At 35.5% G+C, this 15,664-nt stretch overlaps 1 protein-coding gene and 1 long non-coding RNA gene across 8 annotated transcripts; one reads left to right on the top strand and one right to left on the bottom strand.

The window, feature by feature from the left end:
* Positions 1–3,676: 3,676 nt before the first annotated feature.
* On the top strand, positions 3,677–7,225 carry LIGB (catalytic LigB subunit of aromatic ring-opening dioxygenase family). The gene is made up of 3 exons (XM_089608074.1): positions 3,677–3,960; positions 5,288–5,658; positions 6,957–7,225. The coding sequence occupies exons 1-3, from the start codon at positions 3,724–3,726 to the stop codon at positions 7,168–7,170; spliced, it is 822 nt and encodes a 273-aa protein (XP_089464200.1). The 5' UTR covers positions 3,677–3,723; the 3' UTR covers positions 7,171–7,225.
* Positions 7,123–14,176, bottom strand: LOC149406663 (uncharacterized). Of its 7 annotated transcripts, none has more exons than XR_016295743.1 (10): positions 14,066–14,176; positions 13,711–13,831; positions 13,239–13,353; positions 12,318–12,370; positions 11,994–12,184; positions 10,858–11,227; positions 10,692–10,769; positions 9,529–10,229; positions 8,974–9,340; positions 7,123–8,852 (listed from the first exon to the last, which is right to left on the bottom strand). It is a non-coding gene; the product is annotated as an uncharacterized LOC149406663 (long non-coding RNA). The 7 variants fall into 7 exon arrangements; XR_016295749.1 differs by having other exon boundaries at positions 7,123–9,340; positions 9,529–9,646; positions 9,979–10,229; XR_016295731.1 differs by having other exon boundaries at positions 7,123–9,340; positions 10,858–10,994; positions 11,084–11,227.
* Positions 14,177–15,664: the final 1,488 nt, after the last annotated feature.

The following is a 15,664-nucleotide window of genomic DNA, read 5'->3' as shown; positions in this document are numbered from 1 at the left end:
CGGTGTTGACTGTCGACCTCGTCAATCCCGAATCTGCCTCTTCTCCCGACAAAGGTTTTTATGTGATGGTTATGTTTTGGTTGGTTGAAATAGGGATGTCATGTAGAAGTAATTTATTCAGGGGAAATGATGGCAAAAATACTCAATGTTTGGTCAAAATATTACTTATATATTCAAAGGTTTTTTTTTCTTTGGCAAAAATACTCAAAGTTTTAAATTTAGTTACACGTAAATACTTTGCTATTAAAATTTATGTTTTAACTTAACGGTCTGGGTAGTAACGGACCCACTATAACGTAACATGTGGTATATTTCCCAAAGAAAAAAAAACTTCGAGTATATAAGTAATATTTTGACCAAACATTGAGTATTATTACCACCACTTCCCCATTTATTTATGTGTAATTTTGTTTTTGTTGGATTGATGTTCATGGTTGGTGTGTTGTTTAGCATAAATTATTTCTTGTGCTTAGGAAATGTTGGTTTTGATGTCTTGTCCACATTACTATGGTTGTTTTTGTGTCCTGAAGACGAAATTATCATCTATCGCGTTTGTAGTTTGAGTCATTTGTTAGTATTTTGGTAGTGCAAGCTCGAACGTCTTACTTCATAAGTGATGATCCCGTTATGATTCATCCATCAACCTCGAAAGGTATTGTGAAAGAGCTATTGAGTTGCTCGAAATTTAGTGTGATCTTCATTATGTTCGTCGGAAACTCGCTCACTATCTTCATTCTAGAATTTGTAGAGTAAAAACTAATTTTAATATGATTGAAAATAATAACACAAAATAATTTTAAAATATAAATGTTTATTATAAACAAAATTTAAAATAAATTACAAATCATAAATATGTAATAAAATCCTAAAAAATAAATTTTCAAGCTTAAAACAATGATAAAATTAATATATAAAAGTATATGATATGGATAAAAGAATTCACATCTATTTTAGAGTCTACAATTTATTAAATGCATGTAAATGAATAAGAATAAAAAATTGATAGGATATAAAAGATATAATTTAATTATATGTGGGCTAAATTGTGATATATAGAAAGTTGTTAAAATTATTTAAATAAGAAATAAATAAATAAATGTTTTTTTGGTGTTAAAGATAATTTTGAGTTAGAGATAAATATAAGGGCAAACTAGCAACGTAGCCATTTTGAAACGTGGTTTTTAGTTTTTAGCTCACGTTTGGTAAATTTTGTAATCTAGCCATTTACTGAAATAAACGAATATTAAAAGACAAAATTACCCTTCATTAAATAAACAATTATCATATATTAATAAATTAATAAAATAAAATAAATGAATGACAAAATATAACTCTTCTTATTATAGATCACAAAAATCTATAAAAATTTGAAAATACATATGGAGATTTTGCAGATTAGATCGGCCAAAAAATCAAAAGGGAAAAAAAAAAGAAGCTTGAGATCTGGTCACACCGTTAATTTTGCTCGCCCTTCACCCTCGTCACTGCGAACGAAACCGATCCGACTCCGCCGCCATCTGAAACAATAAATAAACAAAAATATACATAAATAAACACTAATTTTGCTCGCCCTTCACCCTCGTCACCGCGAACGAAACCGATCCGACTCCGCCGTCATCTGAAACAATAAATAAACAAAAATATACATAAATAAACACGAATATACCAACATTGAACACAAATTTATATAGACATTTACAAAAATTTACACAAACACACATACAGTTTTTCGATTGCACAAACAAAAATTAACACGAAACTTGAGCTGCCATCTCCGAGACAAGAGCTTTGGCCGCAACGAGTCTAATTGCCTTTGTTTGATGGTACAAACACACAAATTTTTCAATTGCACAAACAAAAATATACAGATTTGAAAAGTACCTTTGGGCCACTACAGAAGGAACGTCGGCGATATGGACGACAACTTCTTTTTTCCGACGCCTCTCCGCCGTCGATGGCCAAAACCTGACTCTAACCCTGGCACTCCAACGTCTCTCAGACCACCAAGTTGTTGTCGAACACCTTCACTGTTGCTATCAACGTACGCCTTGAATTCATCCTCCACCACCACCAGAACATCTTCGTTGCTCACCAACCCCGCGTTTGCGTCTCACCAATTTGATTCGCGAGTCAAGTGCTATCATACCAGATTCTATACTACTCCGATCCAGATCCAAGCGTCAAGAGATGGTATTTGGGGCGCGGCGGCGAATTCCCAAAGTACACCATTCAGTGGAGACGAACGAGGGTTTTCAACGCAAATAATAAATGAGCCAATTTTGATGACTTTTAATAGCCAAATCTAATTACAGAATAAATTAGTTTTTTTTTTTTTTAAGATATGATAATATATTTTAAGGGCAAAAATGTAAGCAAAAAAGTGGATTAATGACCACATCATCAAAATTGGCTACTTAAACAAATACTTTGAAACGTTGGCTAGTTTACAATTTCAACGTTTCATGTGGCTTAATTCGTGTAATTTTTCTAAATATAAACTGTATAATAGAGTTAGAAAATTTTTATGATAAAATCATAGATCTCATACAATAAGCTGTGGGGAAGATATAATTAATATAACGAGTTAAGTAAAGACCAGACAAATATTAGAAGAAAAAAAAAGTGGGAATGTGGTCCCGAGAACCACAACTTCGACGATTATCACTAAGAAATAGCACAAACTCAGACGCTTATCAACAAATAGCACCTCTGTTTTTATTCTCTATCTTGTATCTATTTATAGAGAAAGTTTGGTCTTAAATCTTCACTAGCTCGGCTCGGTGGACTCTTTACTAAGCAATTGTTGTCGTATCTTTTTGTATGAACACTGAAAATAGAGAATGTTGCGAAATTTTAACCAAACTAGTCATCTAAACAAACATTTTTGTTTGAGCTGTGTACTTGAAATGTATTACACCGAACGTAGATTTATCATTCGTATTTCATCACTAGAAAATAACTTTTTTTTTCTTCCTAAAAATGCAACCCTTTAAATATAAAAACTAAGAAATAAAGTTTTCTGGTAGCTTTAGGTAGTAGAAAACAGCTCATTTAAATTTAGAAAGTAATAATAATAATTCTTAGAAGACAAGCACAAGCCTTCGTGATTAGTTTAGATTCCTTATTTTTATATTGCACAGATCTTTCCAGTCGGAGTACCTGATCTGCAACCTTCACTTCCAAATATGACTATAAATTAAAGTACAGTACTACACGTGTATTCACTATATGATATTTTTATTTCAATAACGTATAAATAATTATTTTTAATGAGCAACCATGAACCATGCAATTATATACAGGCACGAAGCCAGCTCTAAGCCCCCCCTCAAATTTTTTTTTCTTTTCATTTTTTACCCACTTTTCATTTTTTTTACAATTTTTTACCCTTAAAATTTACAAATTAGTCCCCCTGAATTTTTTTTTACAAATTAGCCTCCCCTAAATGGAAATCCTGGCTTCGTCCCTGATTATATATATATGTTTTTTTTTATTCTATCACGACAGTTGGATTGGATCAGTGAGTGCGCGCCGATCCCATCTATTCGCAAAAGATATAATAACATCTATACATTTTTGTAAACATATATATTACCGTCGGTTATGTATTTAATTATACAAACGCCATGGAAGCTATAAATATATCATTCAAAGGAACAACATTGATACGTCTATAAAATAGAGAAAAAGATATTTGATTGAGAGAGAGAGAGAGGGAGAGAGATGGGAATGATAAAGGATACGTTCTTCATATCACACGGATCACCAACGCTGTCGATTGACGATAGCTTGCCAGCGAGGCATTTTCTGAAGTCGTGGAAGGATACGGTGTACTCTCACACACCCGATTCCATCCTCATTATCTCCGGTCACTGGGAAACTGACGTACCAACGGTCAACGCCGTCGAAACCAACGATACCATCTATGACTTCTATAACTTTCCCAAACCCATGTACCAGGTTCGTCCATATTAATAATATCACTTTTGTTTCCTTTAGTGGTATGATTCTGAAAATTTATATATTCCAAAATAGGACGGAATTTTTTTTGGTTTAGATAAAGTGAAATGAGAGTTATTTTAGAAAAATCAGTAAGATCTATAGGTCGTCAACCAAATCAATTATTAATTTCTAAGTCTCGGGCCATTCATAAATGGATCGTGGAAATTACCGACCTACCTTATTTTTCTCATATTCACATAGATTATAGGTAAGGTTTGATCATCATATTTATAGCAATTATCTAGCTTGTAAGCTTCTTTTTTTTTTTTTATTGCTTCAAAAGGCTTATATGAATTCAATTTTTTTTCACTAATGTGTGATATTTCTTCAAGACAAGGCTTCGTGAACTCCCTCAAAAAAAAAAAAAAAAAAAAAAAAAAAAAGGCTTCGTGAACCATAATGTTTATTTATTTTTATATTGCTCTTTGATTTCACAGATCTTTCCATTACAGTTCTAACTAATCCCCACTTTCTATTCTCACTTGCAAAAAAAAATAATAAAAAAATTCCTACATGTATATATGTATTTGATATCTAATTTTATATAAATTAGTTGTAAATTAAAAAAAAAAAACCATGTCATACGATTTCAACAACTACAACTAGAAGTGGGATGAAAAAATATCTAATATTTTTGAGGATCAGTCTAATTATACGTTGGAACGTCAACTATTGGATTGGATCACTAAATAGAATAATGTCCAAGCTTTTTTCTATTTATTTATTTTAAATTGAGATTAGCTCTAGTACCCGGAACCGGGTGCTTCGGCATTGGCTAAAAGAGTGAAGGAATAAATATTTATTAATCTCTCTTCGATTTCGAGTCTTTCCATTATGACGAGTACCTAATCCCCCACCTTCCATTCTCCACCTAAAAAACCTACATGTGTATTTAATATCTTTCTTAAGAAAAATATATATATCTAATATCTAACTATTTTTAATTTTATAAATTAGTTGTAAAATAAAATTTGACACCATGCAATAAGATTTCAACAGCTAGAAATAGAACCAGAAGTGGGATAAAAATAAAATATGATGGATGATCAGTCTAATTATACATTGGAACGTATTAGCATAGCATAGTTGTCATTATTCTATTTATGTAAGGCTATTTTAATCTTTTATTTATTTGGTTGTATTAGAGTTATATATCCAAACTTTTGTATTTTCTCTATTACGCTTCATTATTATTCAGACACTCTATTTTCTCTGAATCCTAGATCATCAGATTAATTGGATCACCAAGTATAATAAGTTCTTTTTTTTTTTAATGTGAGATTAGCTAAAGTACCCGGCACCAGGTGCTTCAGCGTTGGCTAAAAGAGTGAAGGAGTTGCTATTGGAATCTGGTCATAAGCGTGTCGACGAGGACAAAAATCGCGGGCTAGACCACGGGGCGTGGGTCCCGCTAATGTTGATGTACCCCGAGGCACAAATCCCAGTGTGTCAGCTCTCGGTGCAAACTCAGAAGGACGGTACTCATCATTACAACTTGGGGAAAGCTTTGGCCCCACTCAAAGACGAAGGCGTCCTCATAATCGGCTCCGGCAGTGCAACTCATAATTTGAGGACCGAACGCTTTCCAGATAATTCGGTCCCTGCTTGGGCGTCAGAATTCGATAATTGGCTTGAACAAGCCCTTATTCAAGGAAGGTATATATAAATCCCCAAACTAGTTATATATGTAATTTTTTATTTATTAATTTTTATATTTTTAAGCTAAAATTATATGAGGATGCCTGCATGTATATACTAATAGAGTAAACTAATTCTTCTAATAAAATTATCTACTCCAAATTATTAGGGATTTTGACACAAATATTAATGTACTCATATCTTCTTACCTAAATTTATAACTTAAAAGAGGGTATTTTATTACTAAATGAGTTGTACAAAAATTGTAATACCTTTCCTAATTTTGTGACAGATTCTGTCACAAAAAATCTGTCACAAAATACAGAATTTCGTGATAATTCAGTCACGAAATTCTGTATTTCGTGAACGATTTTAAATTTCGTGAAAGATCGGTCACGAAATAAATAAAAAAACGGTCATGAAAAAAATAATTATAAGAAAATAATTATTTCGCTTGATTTTAGTAAGGGAAAATAACACATTTATACCATGTGTTTTAGTGAAATGTCGAGTTTAACCCTCGGTTTTCAAAAATGTCGAGTTCATACCCTCTATTTAACTAAAATGACGAAATTATACCCTGAAATGAATAACAGCGTCACAAATCTCTCTTTCATTGATATTAACTCTTATATAAGAAAAACCAAATCAAATCTAAATCAGTGCCCTAACTTCCAAATTCTAAATTTTGAAATAAAAATAGCCTTAAATTGAAATTAAATAATAAAACTCATACCTCCTAAGAAATGACTTCATTCCGTGTTCGAATTGTAACTCTAAATCCTGCATACTCTGTTCGAATATGCGATTTTGATGACTATCAACTATCGATGTTTACCCCTTTGCCTCTTTCTGTGTTCTTCACGATTAAGAGACTGTTGTTTATTTTTTAGTTTTTAAATAAATTACATATATGACGCGAATGAATAAAGATAATTGGTGTTTATCTATAAATATTATAGTCAACGTCAATTAAAAGTCAATAAAAAGAATATTTGTGACACTGTTGTCTATTTCAGGGTATAATTTCGTCATTTTAGTTCAACAGAGGGTATAATTTCGTCATTTTAGTTAAACAGAGGGTATGAACTCGACATTTTTGAAAACCGAGGATTAAACTCGACATTTCACTAAAACACATGGTATAAATGTGTTATTTTCCCTTTTAGTAATAGAACTATTAAATTTTGATATACTGACATGAATTTAGCAACATTGTGTCAAAATCCCAAATTATTAAGTACAATTTTTGTATGATTCTTTTGAGGATGCTCTAATAATGCATGTCTATCTAATTTTTTTTTTTAATATCATAGATATGAAGATGTGAACATGTACGAAGAAAAGGCACCCCATGCAAAAACGGCGCATCCACGACCGGATCATTTTTATCCGCTGCACGTGGCGATGGGCGCTGCAGGGAACGATGCAAAAGCGGAGCTGATCCACCGCAGTTGGACCGCCGGAGTCCTTTCTTATGCCTCCTATCGCTTTACCACCAATGCTGATCCCGCGCCACAAGAGAATTAAATGCTCTTGTGCACTAGTTTTTAATGGAGCTTTTGTATAAAAAAACGCTTCTTAAAACGATTTTCTTCTTATAAAACGAAGTAGTTATTCATTTTTCTCCCATCTTCTGGCAGTGATATATTAAGAAGAAATGTTATTTTACTTTGAGTTTGATTGTTTTCTTTAATCATTTGCATAGAGGGCTAAGACAATCTTGAATATTACATTTTTTTATTTTTTTTACTGTAATGTAGAAATTATGGTGGAAAATAATTGTGGAAATGGTTTTGAGATAGAAATTGTGGCACAGATATATTTGCTCACCTAGTGTGTTAGATATCAATTATTTTGAAATGACGAGCTTAATTTGAAACTTGTTGCCAGGGCCAGGGGTAGGTATGGTAATGCTCAGAGCCAGAATAAAACTAACGAATCTATTGTTACTCGGCAATTTTTTTTTTTTTTTTACTAAAGACAATTTAAACAGAAGCACAAAATATATACATCGTGCATCATCGTATAAGAATTAATCATAATGTAAGAATAAATAAGATGTCTATCATATCACGCACTAGGAAAGCATATAACAACCTGGATAGAAGCACACCGTGTGTAGACATAAATAAAAGATATCATATCACCATCACACACACACAAAAATCACACATAACAAACATACAAAACAAAGATAGCAAGCTAAACAAGAAAGAAAGCGCAGACAATCAAATTAATAACCGAAATTCACATAGGAGACAAATATAAGATGTTAACGAAAGGTAAACCAAAAAATTTCACGCTAACAAGACATGATGGAAATCTAGCATATCTGAGACAGATAACCGATCACTTCCGACATGATCACACTTGAAATTTCAATCACAATCACAAGTCAAAATAAACAAATAAGAAACTGACATTTTCACACAATCACACACAAACCACATTTCAAATAATTGCCCCGGGAAACAAAAACATAAGCAGTGTTATTTAAAGCCATATACCACACAATTAACAGACAGCCCGTTAAAGACCAAGTAAATTAGACACAAAATTAGAGAGGAATCACTAGACACTACAAAGGGGCCAACCTACAATATCATACGAGATAATAACATAAAATAATAAAGATAAACAGTCAGTACTCAACACACCTAAGAGATTCAGTCATAAAGAACCAAGTAAAAAAAATCTAAGAGATTCAATCTTAAAGAACTAAGTAAGGATCTAAGATATTCAATCACAAACCAAGTAAAAAAATCAATGCAGTGCAACGAAGCCAAAAGACATAATATGGATATTCCTGCAAGCCCAAAAGTGATTTGATACTTGACCTCCACGATGACCGAAAATAGAAACCTTTCTCTCATAATGATCCATAATCCAAGCATGTTGTGACGGTAATATAGCGGATCTCCCAAAAACGTATATGTATGCCATACGCAGAAACAAAGAGTTCTCTCATATCAGAATTCCCATTCACACCAATCCTCACAGCCATAAAATGACTATTCGAGACGACCAGAAATCCAAATATCAAAGCCCACATACAAGCGAGATTAATAACCCAACCAACGGAAATCACACCAAAAAGATATGTCGACCAAGGGCTCATTCAAATCCTCAATAACCAAAAAAAAATGCCCGGCCTTTTGAAATACGTATCTGTTTATAGACCAGAACATCCCAGGCTTCCACCATTCAACCTAAAATAACCATCCCAAAATATAAGCAATCAAACAAAAACATTAGCCCCTTAAAGTCAGTACACGGCCTCAAAACATAAGCAACCCAACACGGAAGATAAGCCTCTTGGAGAATTAATACCGTAGTGGCTCAATAGAGAGAAGAATCCGTACAGAAAAACTGAGAAACAAAAATCCCTGAAGATACTGAAACCAAATAAATTCCACCGACTAATCAGTTGCACAACCAAGTGTTGCACTAGGATGACAAGAACCTTATATAAGAGAAACGCAACAGAAAGAACAAATCAACATCAATCGGTATAATTGCCCAAACCCTCCTGGACGGAGTAATAAACACAAAGGACCATCTCGTACACGAGCAACCACCAGAGATCAATACCTTAAAGCAACCGAGACCCAATCTATGAAGATATGTCATGCTTGAGTAATAGAGAAGCCCACAAAAAAAGAAACAGCTCGGCTTGATAAAAATTTACGAAACCATCCTGTAAGAAGAAATAAGAGATAAAGTCAAGCCAATATACCATCCTGACATAAAATCAACGGGACATATATATATACCAAAATCCGAAGCATTAGGTTTGTCTTTATTGTACTGCGGAAAAGCTAATACCGCAAAGTTGAAATTAAAGCACAAGAAGATATTACTCAGCGAATATAGAAGTGATATTACCTGACGATTCATTGATCCTACTCAAGAGTTTGAAGGCACAGAAAAACAGTGGTAATATGTGTGTGAAAGAGAAAAGCACTCCTAGGAATCGTAATACCATGAGAGATGGTCGTATCCACTGGAAAATAAACAACTGTGTGTGAGAGAATTACTTGCAGACTAGGAATTAAATTGGTATACAATCCAAAGAAGAGCGAACAAAACTCAGCAACAAGAGAATTGAGTCCTCATTGAGGATAACAGAGAGATTCAGAGTCCAGGGACAGAGAATGTCAGACATAGCCCAAGAATCAAGGCGTTAGTTATAGACTGACACAACACAAACAAATAGGGTGAATTCGCTCTCACCATTTCATATACTATGAATCAAGGAAGATAAAAAAGAAAAGGTCTAGACAAGAACTTGCAAACTAAGACGAATTTCGGCACTTCATTCCGACCATTATCTACCTTAAGTTGGGTAGACAATCAGCAATAGTTACAGTACCGAATCTGTCCAACGGATGACAATGGATGCCCCCGGGACCCATTTGGCTAAGGTAAGGTTTCAGAAGCCCCGAAAATATCAGAAAGAAAAATAAAAGAAATATATAATTATAGGAAAAGGGAAAGGAAAGGGTAGGTGAGCATAATCATGTTTAGCCTTTTGGCCTCCGTGCCAACTTGATGCCTTAATTTTGAGCTCCCCAAGTTTAGAGAAACTGCAAGTCAGTGAACAAATTAGTTAGATTAGATGTACAATGGAAAAGCAAACAAAGCCCTATTCTAAAGGAAAATGTGAAACATCTAGAATTCACTTAAGCTAAATAATATGGATTGAATCACAAAATCAAATTTCAAACTAAATAATCAGGTACCATATGAGTTGCACAAGCTCATGTAACTGCATGATTTGGGGTTTTCATTGTTGGCAATTCTGATTACTTCCATTGCACTATAAACATTTTGATGAATTTGGAGAAAACATAGAGCAATTACACTCACATACAACATATATACATTACTATTATGTACCAACACACTAAAGAAATACAACTACATACATGAAACTTCATAAACCGAGAAAGCACATCTGCAAACTTATTACAGAAAATGCGTCGAAATGACTAACAGGGAGGGAAAAAAAACGACAATCAACATTACATAAAAACTGGTTTACCTACCTCACAGACGAAGATGTTTGAATGCACTGCTACTTTCTTCACCCAAAGCAGTTCAACAAACTGCTCCTTGCAACCCAGCTATTAAGCAAAAAAAATGACAATTTTTAAACAAAATTTAAAAGTATATGACATTCATAATCAATTGGATTATATCATATATACTCACCTGAGATCCCGTCCCCAAAATAACAAGTTTATCGAGGGCGTTGTGAATAATCTCATAAGAAACAGAAAAACATTCCAGGTTAATTGGTTGCAGATCTATAGTAGCAGCAGCCGATAGTGCTGCACACAACAATTTATCTGAAGAAAACAATACCTGTCCACCAACTACACAAACACAGATTTTGGCAAAGGTTACTACAAAATAAAACAAGAGACTGTTCACTTACACCGCCTTATCGAGTGTTGAAAGCTCGGCTTCCATTTCTTTTACCAGATTGCCACCTTTCTCGATCCGACCTTCCTTGCAAAGCGTGTCGATCTCACTATGCAAAGAACGAACCGAAAAAATCATACCCCTCTTCTCGCAAAACCTGTGTAAAGATATAAGGTTGGAATCAAATGTACAACAGGGCAAAAAAAAAAGGAAAGAAAAAAAAAACTCCCTATTTACAGCTTTCTTTGTTCGATAATGTAATAGAAACCTACTCTAATCAGATACGTATAGCAAGGATGGTATAAAAAAAACTCCCTAGTTACAGCTTTCTTTGTTCGATAGTGTGATAGAACCCTATTCTAATCAGATACGTATAGCAATGAAGGTATAAAAGAAAAAAAGACTATATGTATTGATAAAATGGTTATGATGTTTACAAATGGGTCCCTGGCCTTTCGAGAGGGCCAGTGCTCTCTATTGGAAAATCCCAAAGTTGACTAGTTGATTGAATGCCCCTCCTAATCCCTCATTATTTCCTTTTATAAATACATACTAAGGAAAGTAATCCACCCTGACCTAACAATTTAAAACCTAAATTAATTAATAAAAAGCCGAAATATAATAAAAGCCTTTATCACCCTAGACCCAGGGTCTTATCATAATGACACTAGAAATCTCTCAACCTTGTATTGTTCTCCACTTTCTCATCATCCTATGATTCAAATACTGATAACTGTGTATCTATCTTGAGCACAATAGATTGATATGATGAGCAACAAATTTTTCAGGTAAAATGGAAAAGTAATATGACGAGCAACATTTTGATTATATTTTTTAATAGTAAAATGGCAACAAACTTCAAAGTAGTAGTAAAGCACAAGAAGAAACTTTGTCGTCGAGGCATAAGAGAAATGATACAGTACCTGTAGGTCAATCGTAACCACCATTCACGTCTCTCTCGTAATGAAGTACTGAAAAACACATCAATGTTAAGTTCTATTTGGTGTTACAATATTTGGAAAGAAGAAAAAATGAACCAGAGATCGACTAGAAGTAACACAGATCAGAGCGCTCCAACTAAAAAGAATCGAGAGACTGAGCACACAGCACACGCCTGCAGTTATATACATGGTTCATTGTAGAGTGAAAAAATTACGTCAACGGTTACGCTGTCAAGTTTCTATCAATTTATTTAAACAAAAACAATCAAACAGAACCGACAAAGAGGACGAAGTTGAAAACCCAACCTGTTGTGGCTGTTGGAAATTGAGTGAAGTCATCCTCCCAGCCAATTAAAATCCTAATTCAAGGTTGAGGAGATAGAGAGTTCATATATCTCCAAAAGCTTAAAAAATATATATTAATGTACAAAAGCTGCGATAAACACCAAAAAAGAGAGTTTCAGATCAAAATCCAATCTGCTTTTCACTGAGTCTCCCATTCCGGCAAAATTTCTCGCCACGAGAGAACTTCTCTCTCGCACCTTCACGACCCTCTTTTGATGAATTAACCACACAAATACGAATTTGTAAACTAGTATAGCCATGAAATTTCCAGCAAAGAGACAAATATTTGTTTAGAAAACGAACACAGCGCTGCGTGTATATATTTGCTCAAAAGGTTTCATCGCGTATTTATTTGGAATAATAATGACAGTAAAGTAAGATTCATTTATGTTTAGCAAGACGCCAATGGGCTAAAGCCTATGCCTTATTGTACAGAAATTTGAACCATGATAAATCGAACACATCTACCAGTATGTTTGTGAATTATATATATATATCAACACACGCAAAAAATAATCAAATAATAAAATACGAGAGTCAAAGAGAGAGAATGGTTTTGCATGATGTTCAAATTCATAAAGATTATTTTTTTAGTTCAGGAAAAAAACTAAAGGAATTTTGGCCAAAAAAATGCAGTTATTGTTGTTTGAGAAGTGGAAAGTGCTTAGTTTGTGAGCTTCTTTTGTGAGATGAAACATAATACTTAGACAAACATAACTTCATATTGCCATCTCTTATCTTTATATGCAATAAAACAAATGAGCAGATTAAGAAGATGAGTTCGTAAACAAAGACAACAAACAGAGTTAAGAGAAGAATACATGTCAATAAGATTATCTCAAGCGAGAAGAGTTAGGATAGATAAAAATTTGAACAAATTACCTCAAAATCTCAATGAGTTTCCTCCTCACGTTATGTCCTTGTATAGTGATCCTAACAGACGAGGAGGACGGTCTGGTCAAACTGGACTCTCGTGTTCAAAAGGCCTATCCATGATCTACAAAAAAGAACATAGTTCAAAAGATCTTTTTATTGAATTTGACTTTTGAGAAAGAATATAAATTTTGACAACATGAAAAGAACATGTCAATGACAGTCTGTCACTCGATGAACATTGTCTAACATTGCGATTCAAAATTCTTATAAAGGGTATGTACTTCTTTTTTTAATTTTATTTTGCAGATTACTTCTCTCTGGGTGATGAGCTGAGAAACCACGCAATCCAAAATTCCACGAGTCAGTGAAGGCAGATACAATGCAACTGGTTCAGTACGACATTGGTCAGATCTCAAAGACCACACATAACATATAGAAATTTCCACATCAGTTCTGAAATTATGTTTGTTTCACATACCATAATATGCAGGTCACGACTCGTGAAGCGTGCCCCTTCCTTCACAGCAAAACAGTACGGAGCAGTGAATAAGATAAAGCTTGGATCCAAAGCCCAAGTCCTCCTTCGTGTCTGGAATGTTCTGCAATAGTGTCGCAGCAAACCCAAAATGAAACAAAATAAAGCACTAGAACATGGTCAATCACGTATGATATTAGATACACTGTGATAAATTGGATAATGTCTTATGTGTATGATATTAGATACACTGGGATAAAATGGATAATGTCTTATGTATATTAATCTGAGAGTCAAACCAAGTATTATAATTTCACTTTTAGTAATCAGTAAATAAAATGGGAGATTGTTCACATACATTGGTGGAATAATTGAGTGTTGAAAGCTCTATTTCTCTTGGCTTGAGGTTACCGTCTTTCTCGACTCCAACCGGCCTTGCAAATGGCATCGATCTCACTCGCCAAAGAACCCGTCTTGCGAATGGATAATGTCGTATGAATTGAACCCGTCTTGCGAATCCTGTGAAAGATATCGAGTCAGAAACAAATACACAACAACAGGGCAGAAAATAATGAGTACTAGCAATACGTATATACAACACCGTCGGCAGTTTCTCTGTTCCGCCAAGGGCACGAGTGAGTACAAGGTTAGGGACCTCGCCATGACACGCCCCGGGGTTTATGCTTTGCTTTCTAGGGTTAAGGATTTGGGGTTTTATTGAGTGTTGAAAGCTCTATGTCCGATGAATCCGAATGAATCAAAACCTTCTCGCAAAGCCTGTGTAAAGATATGGGGTTAGAAACAAAAACACAATAGGGCAAACAAGATAAACAACGAAGGATAGTAATAAAATAAAATAAAAATACTCCCTAATCGCCAGCGGAGCTGATTGGGGATTGCGACGGTGGAGTCGAAGAAACGAAACGAATTAGAGAGAGACTGAGAGTGGGTTGAAGGGTTTATGCATTGGTTTCTAGGGTTTTTACGGAAACTCTCGCTAGAGATCATTGGCGCACTGTTTCCGGCACCGAAGCCCCGACGAAAGCTGTGATCCACCGGCCGGACGGATTAAAGGAGGTGCGATCTGGCAGATCAACACCACCACCTTCAAGAGGAGTATCCGCGACCCAAACACGGCGAACTTCCCTCCAGGCTCGGTCGAAACTGGAATGGACGGGTCAAGGGACTTAGTCTCCACAGCCAATCTCGCTCTCCACCCGCGCTTTAAGCCCGATCACCGCCTCCGGAATTCCGACAGAAGCTCGCCGGACGGGTTGAGATCTGATGGTGGTGGTTCGACTGGCCTCCGGACACACCGCAGATCGAAACCACCACCTCCAGCCTCGGCAGAAGATTGAAGTACCCGTTGGAACCGGCGAGCTTCTTGTTGAGGACGAACAACCTTATTATGCCGGAAACGGCGTCGAGGTTTGACGACGAGGCAGAGAGGGAATGGCTGGGAACGAACGAGCGTGCAGTAAAAACCCTAGATTGGTCAAGAAAATTGTTGTCTCCACAGCCATTCTCGCTCTCCACCCGCGCTTTTAGCCCGATCACCGCCTCCGGAGCGCCGAAAGAAACTCGCCGGACCGGTTGAGATCTGGTGGTGGTGACGCGATCTGGCCTCCGGACACACCGCAGATCGGCACCACCAACTCCAGCCTCGGCAGAAGATTGAAGTACCGGCGAACCGGCGAGGTTCTTACTGAAGTCGGCGCAGTAGATTAGCCTTGCGATTCCGGCGACGGCGTCGAGGTTTGGCGACGGGGCAAAGAGGGAATGGCTGTGAATGAAAGTACTGAGTATGTGCCGTGAAACCCTAGATCGTCATTTACGCGCCGGTGATGTATTATATATACCGCCATAGTCTTGGCGTCCAATTAACTTTCCCTTTCTTTCTCTCTCTCCTTGCCGTTAGATTAAATTTTGATCCAACGGTTGTGTTATCTTGTTGTGA

This window comes from Urtica dioica, chromosome 1 (assembly GCF_054948205.1).
Source record: "Urtica dioica subsp. dioica isolate 48M chromosome 1, U.dioica_male_clone48M_v1_H2, whole genome shotgun sequence".
Lineage (NCBI taxonomy): Eukaryota > Viridiplantae > Streptophyta > Magnoliopsida > Rosales > Urticaceae > Urtica > Urtica dioica.
Note: the sequence above shows the minus strand (reverse complement) of the source record. Positions and strands in the feature narration are given on the sequence as shown.

Coding starts and splice junctions, on each gene's coding strand:
- LIGB (XM_089608074.1), top strand. CDS start 3,724: ATGGGAATGATAAAGGATACGTTCTTCATATCACACGGATCACCAACG. Junction 3,961..5,287: donor TTCCCAAACCCATGTACCAG/GTTCGTCCATAT, acceptor ATGTGAGATTAG/CTAAAGTACCCGGCACCAGG. Junction 5,659..6,956: donor CAAGCCCTTATTCAAGGAAG/GTATATATAAAT, acceptor TTAATATCATAG/ATATGAAGATGTGAACATGT.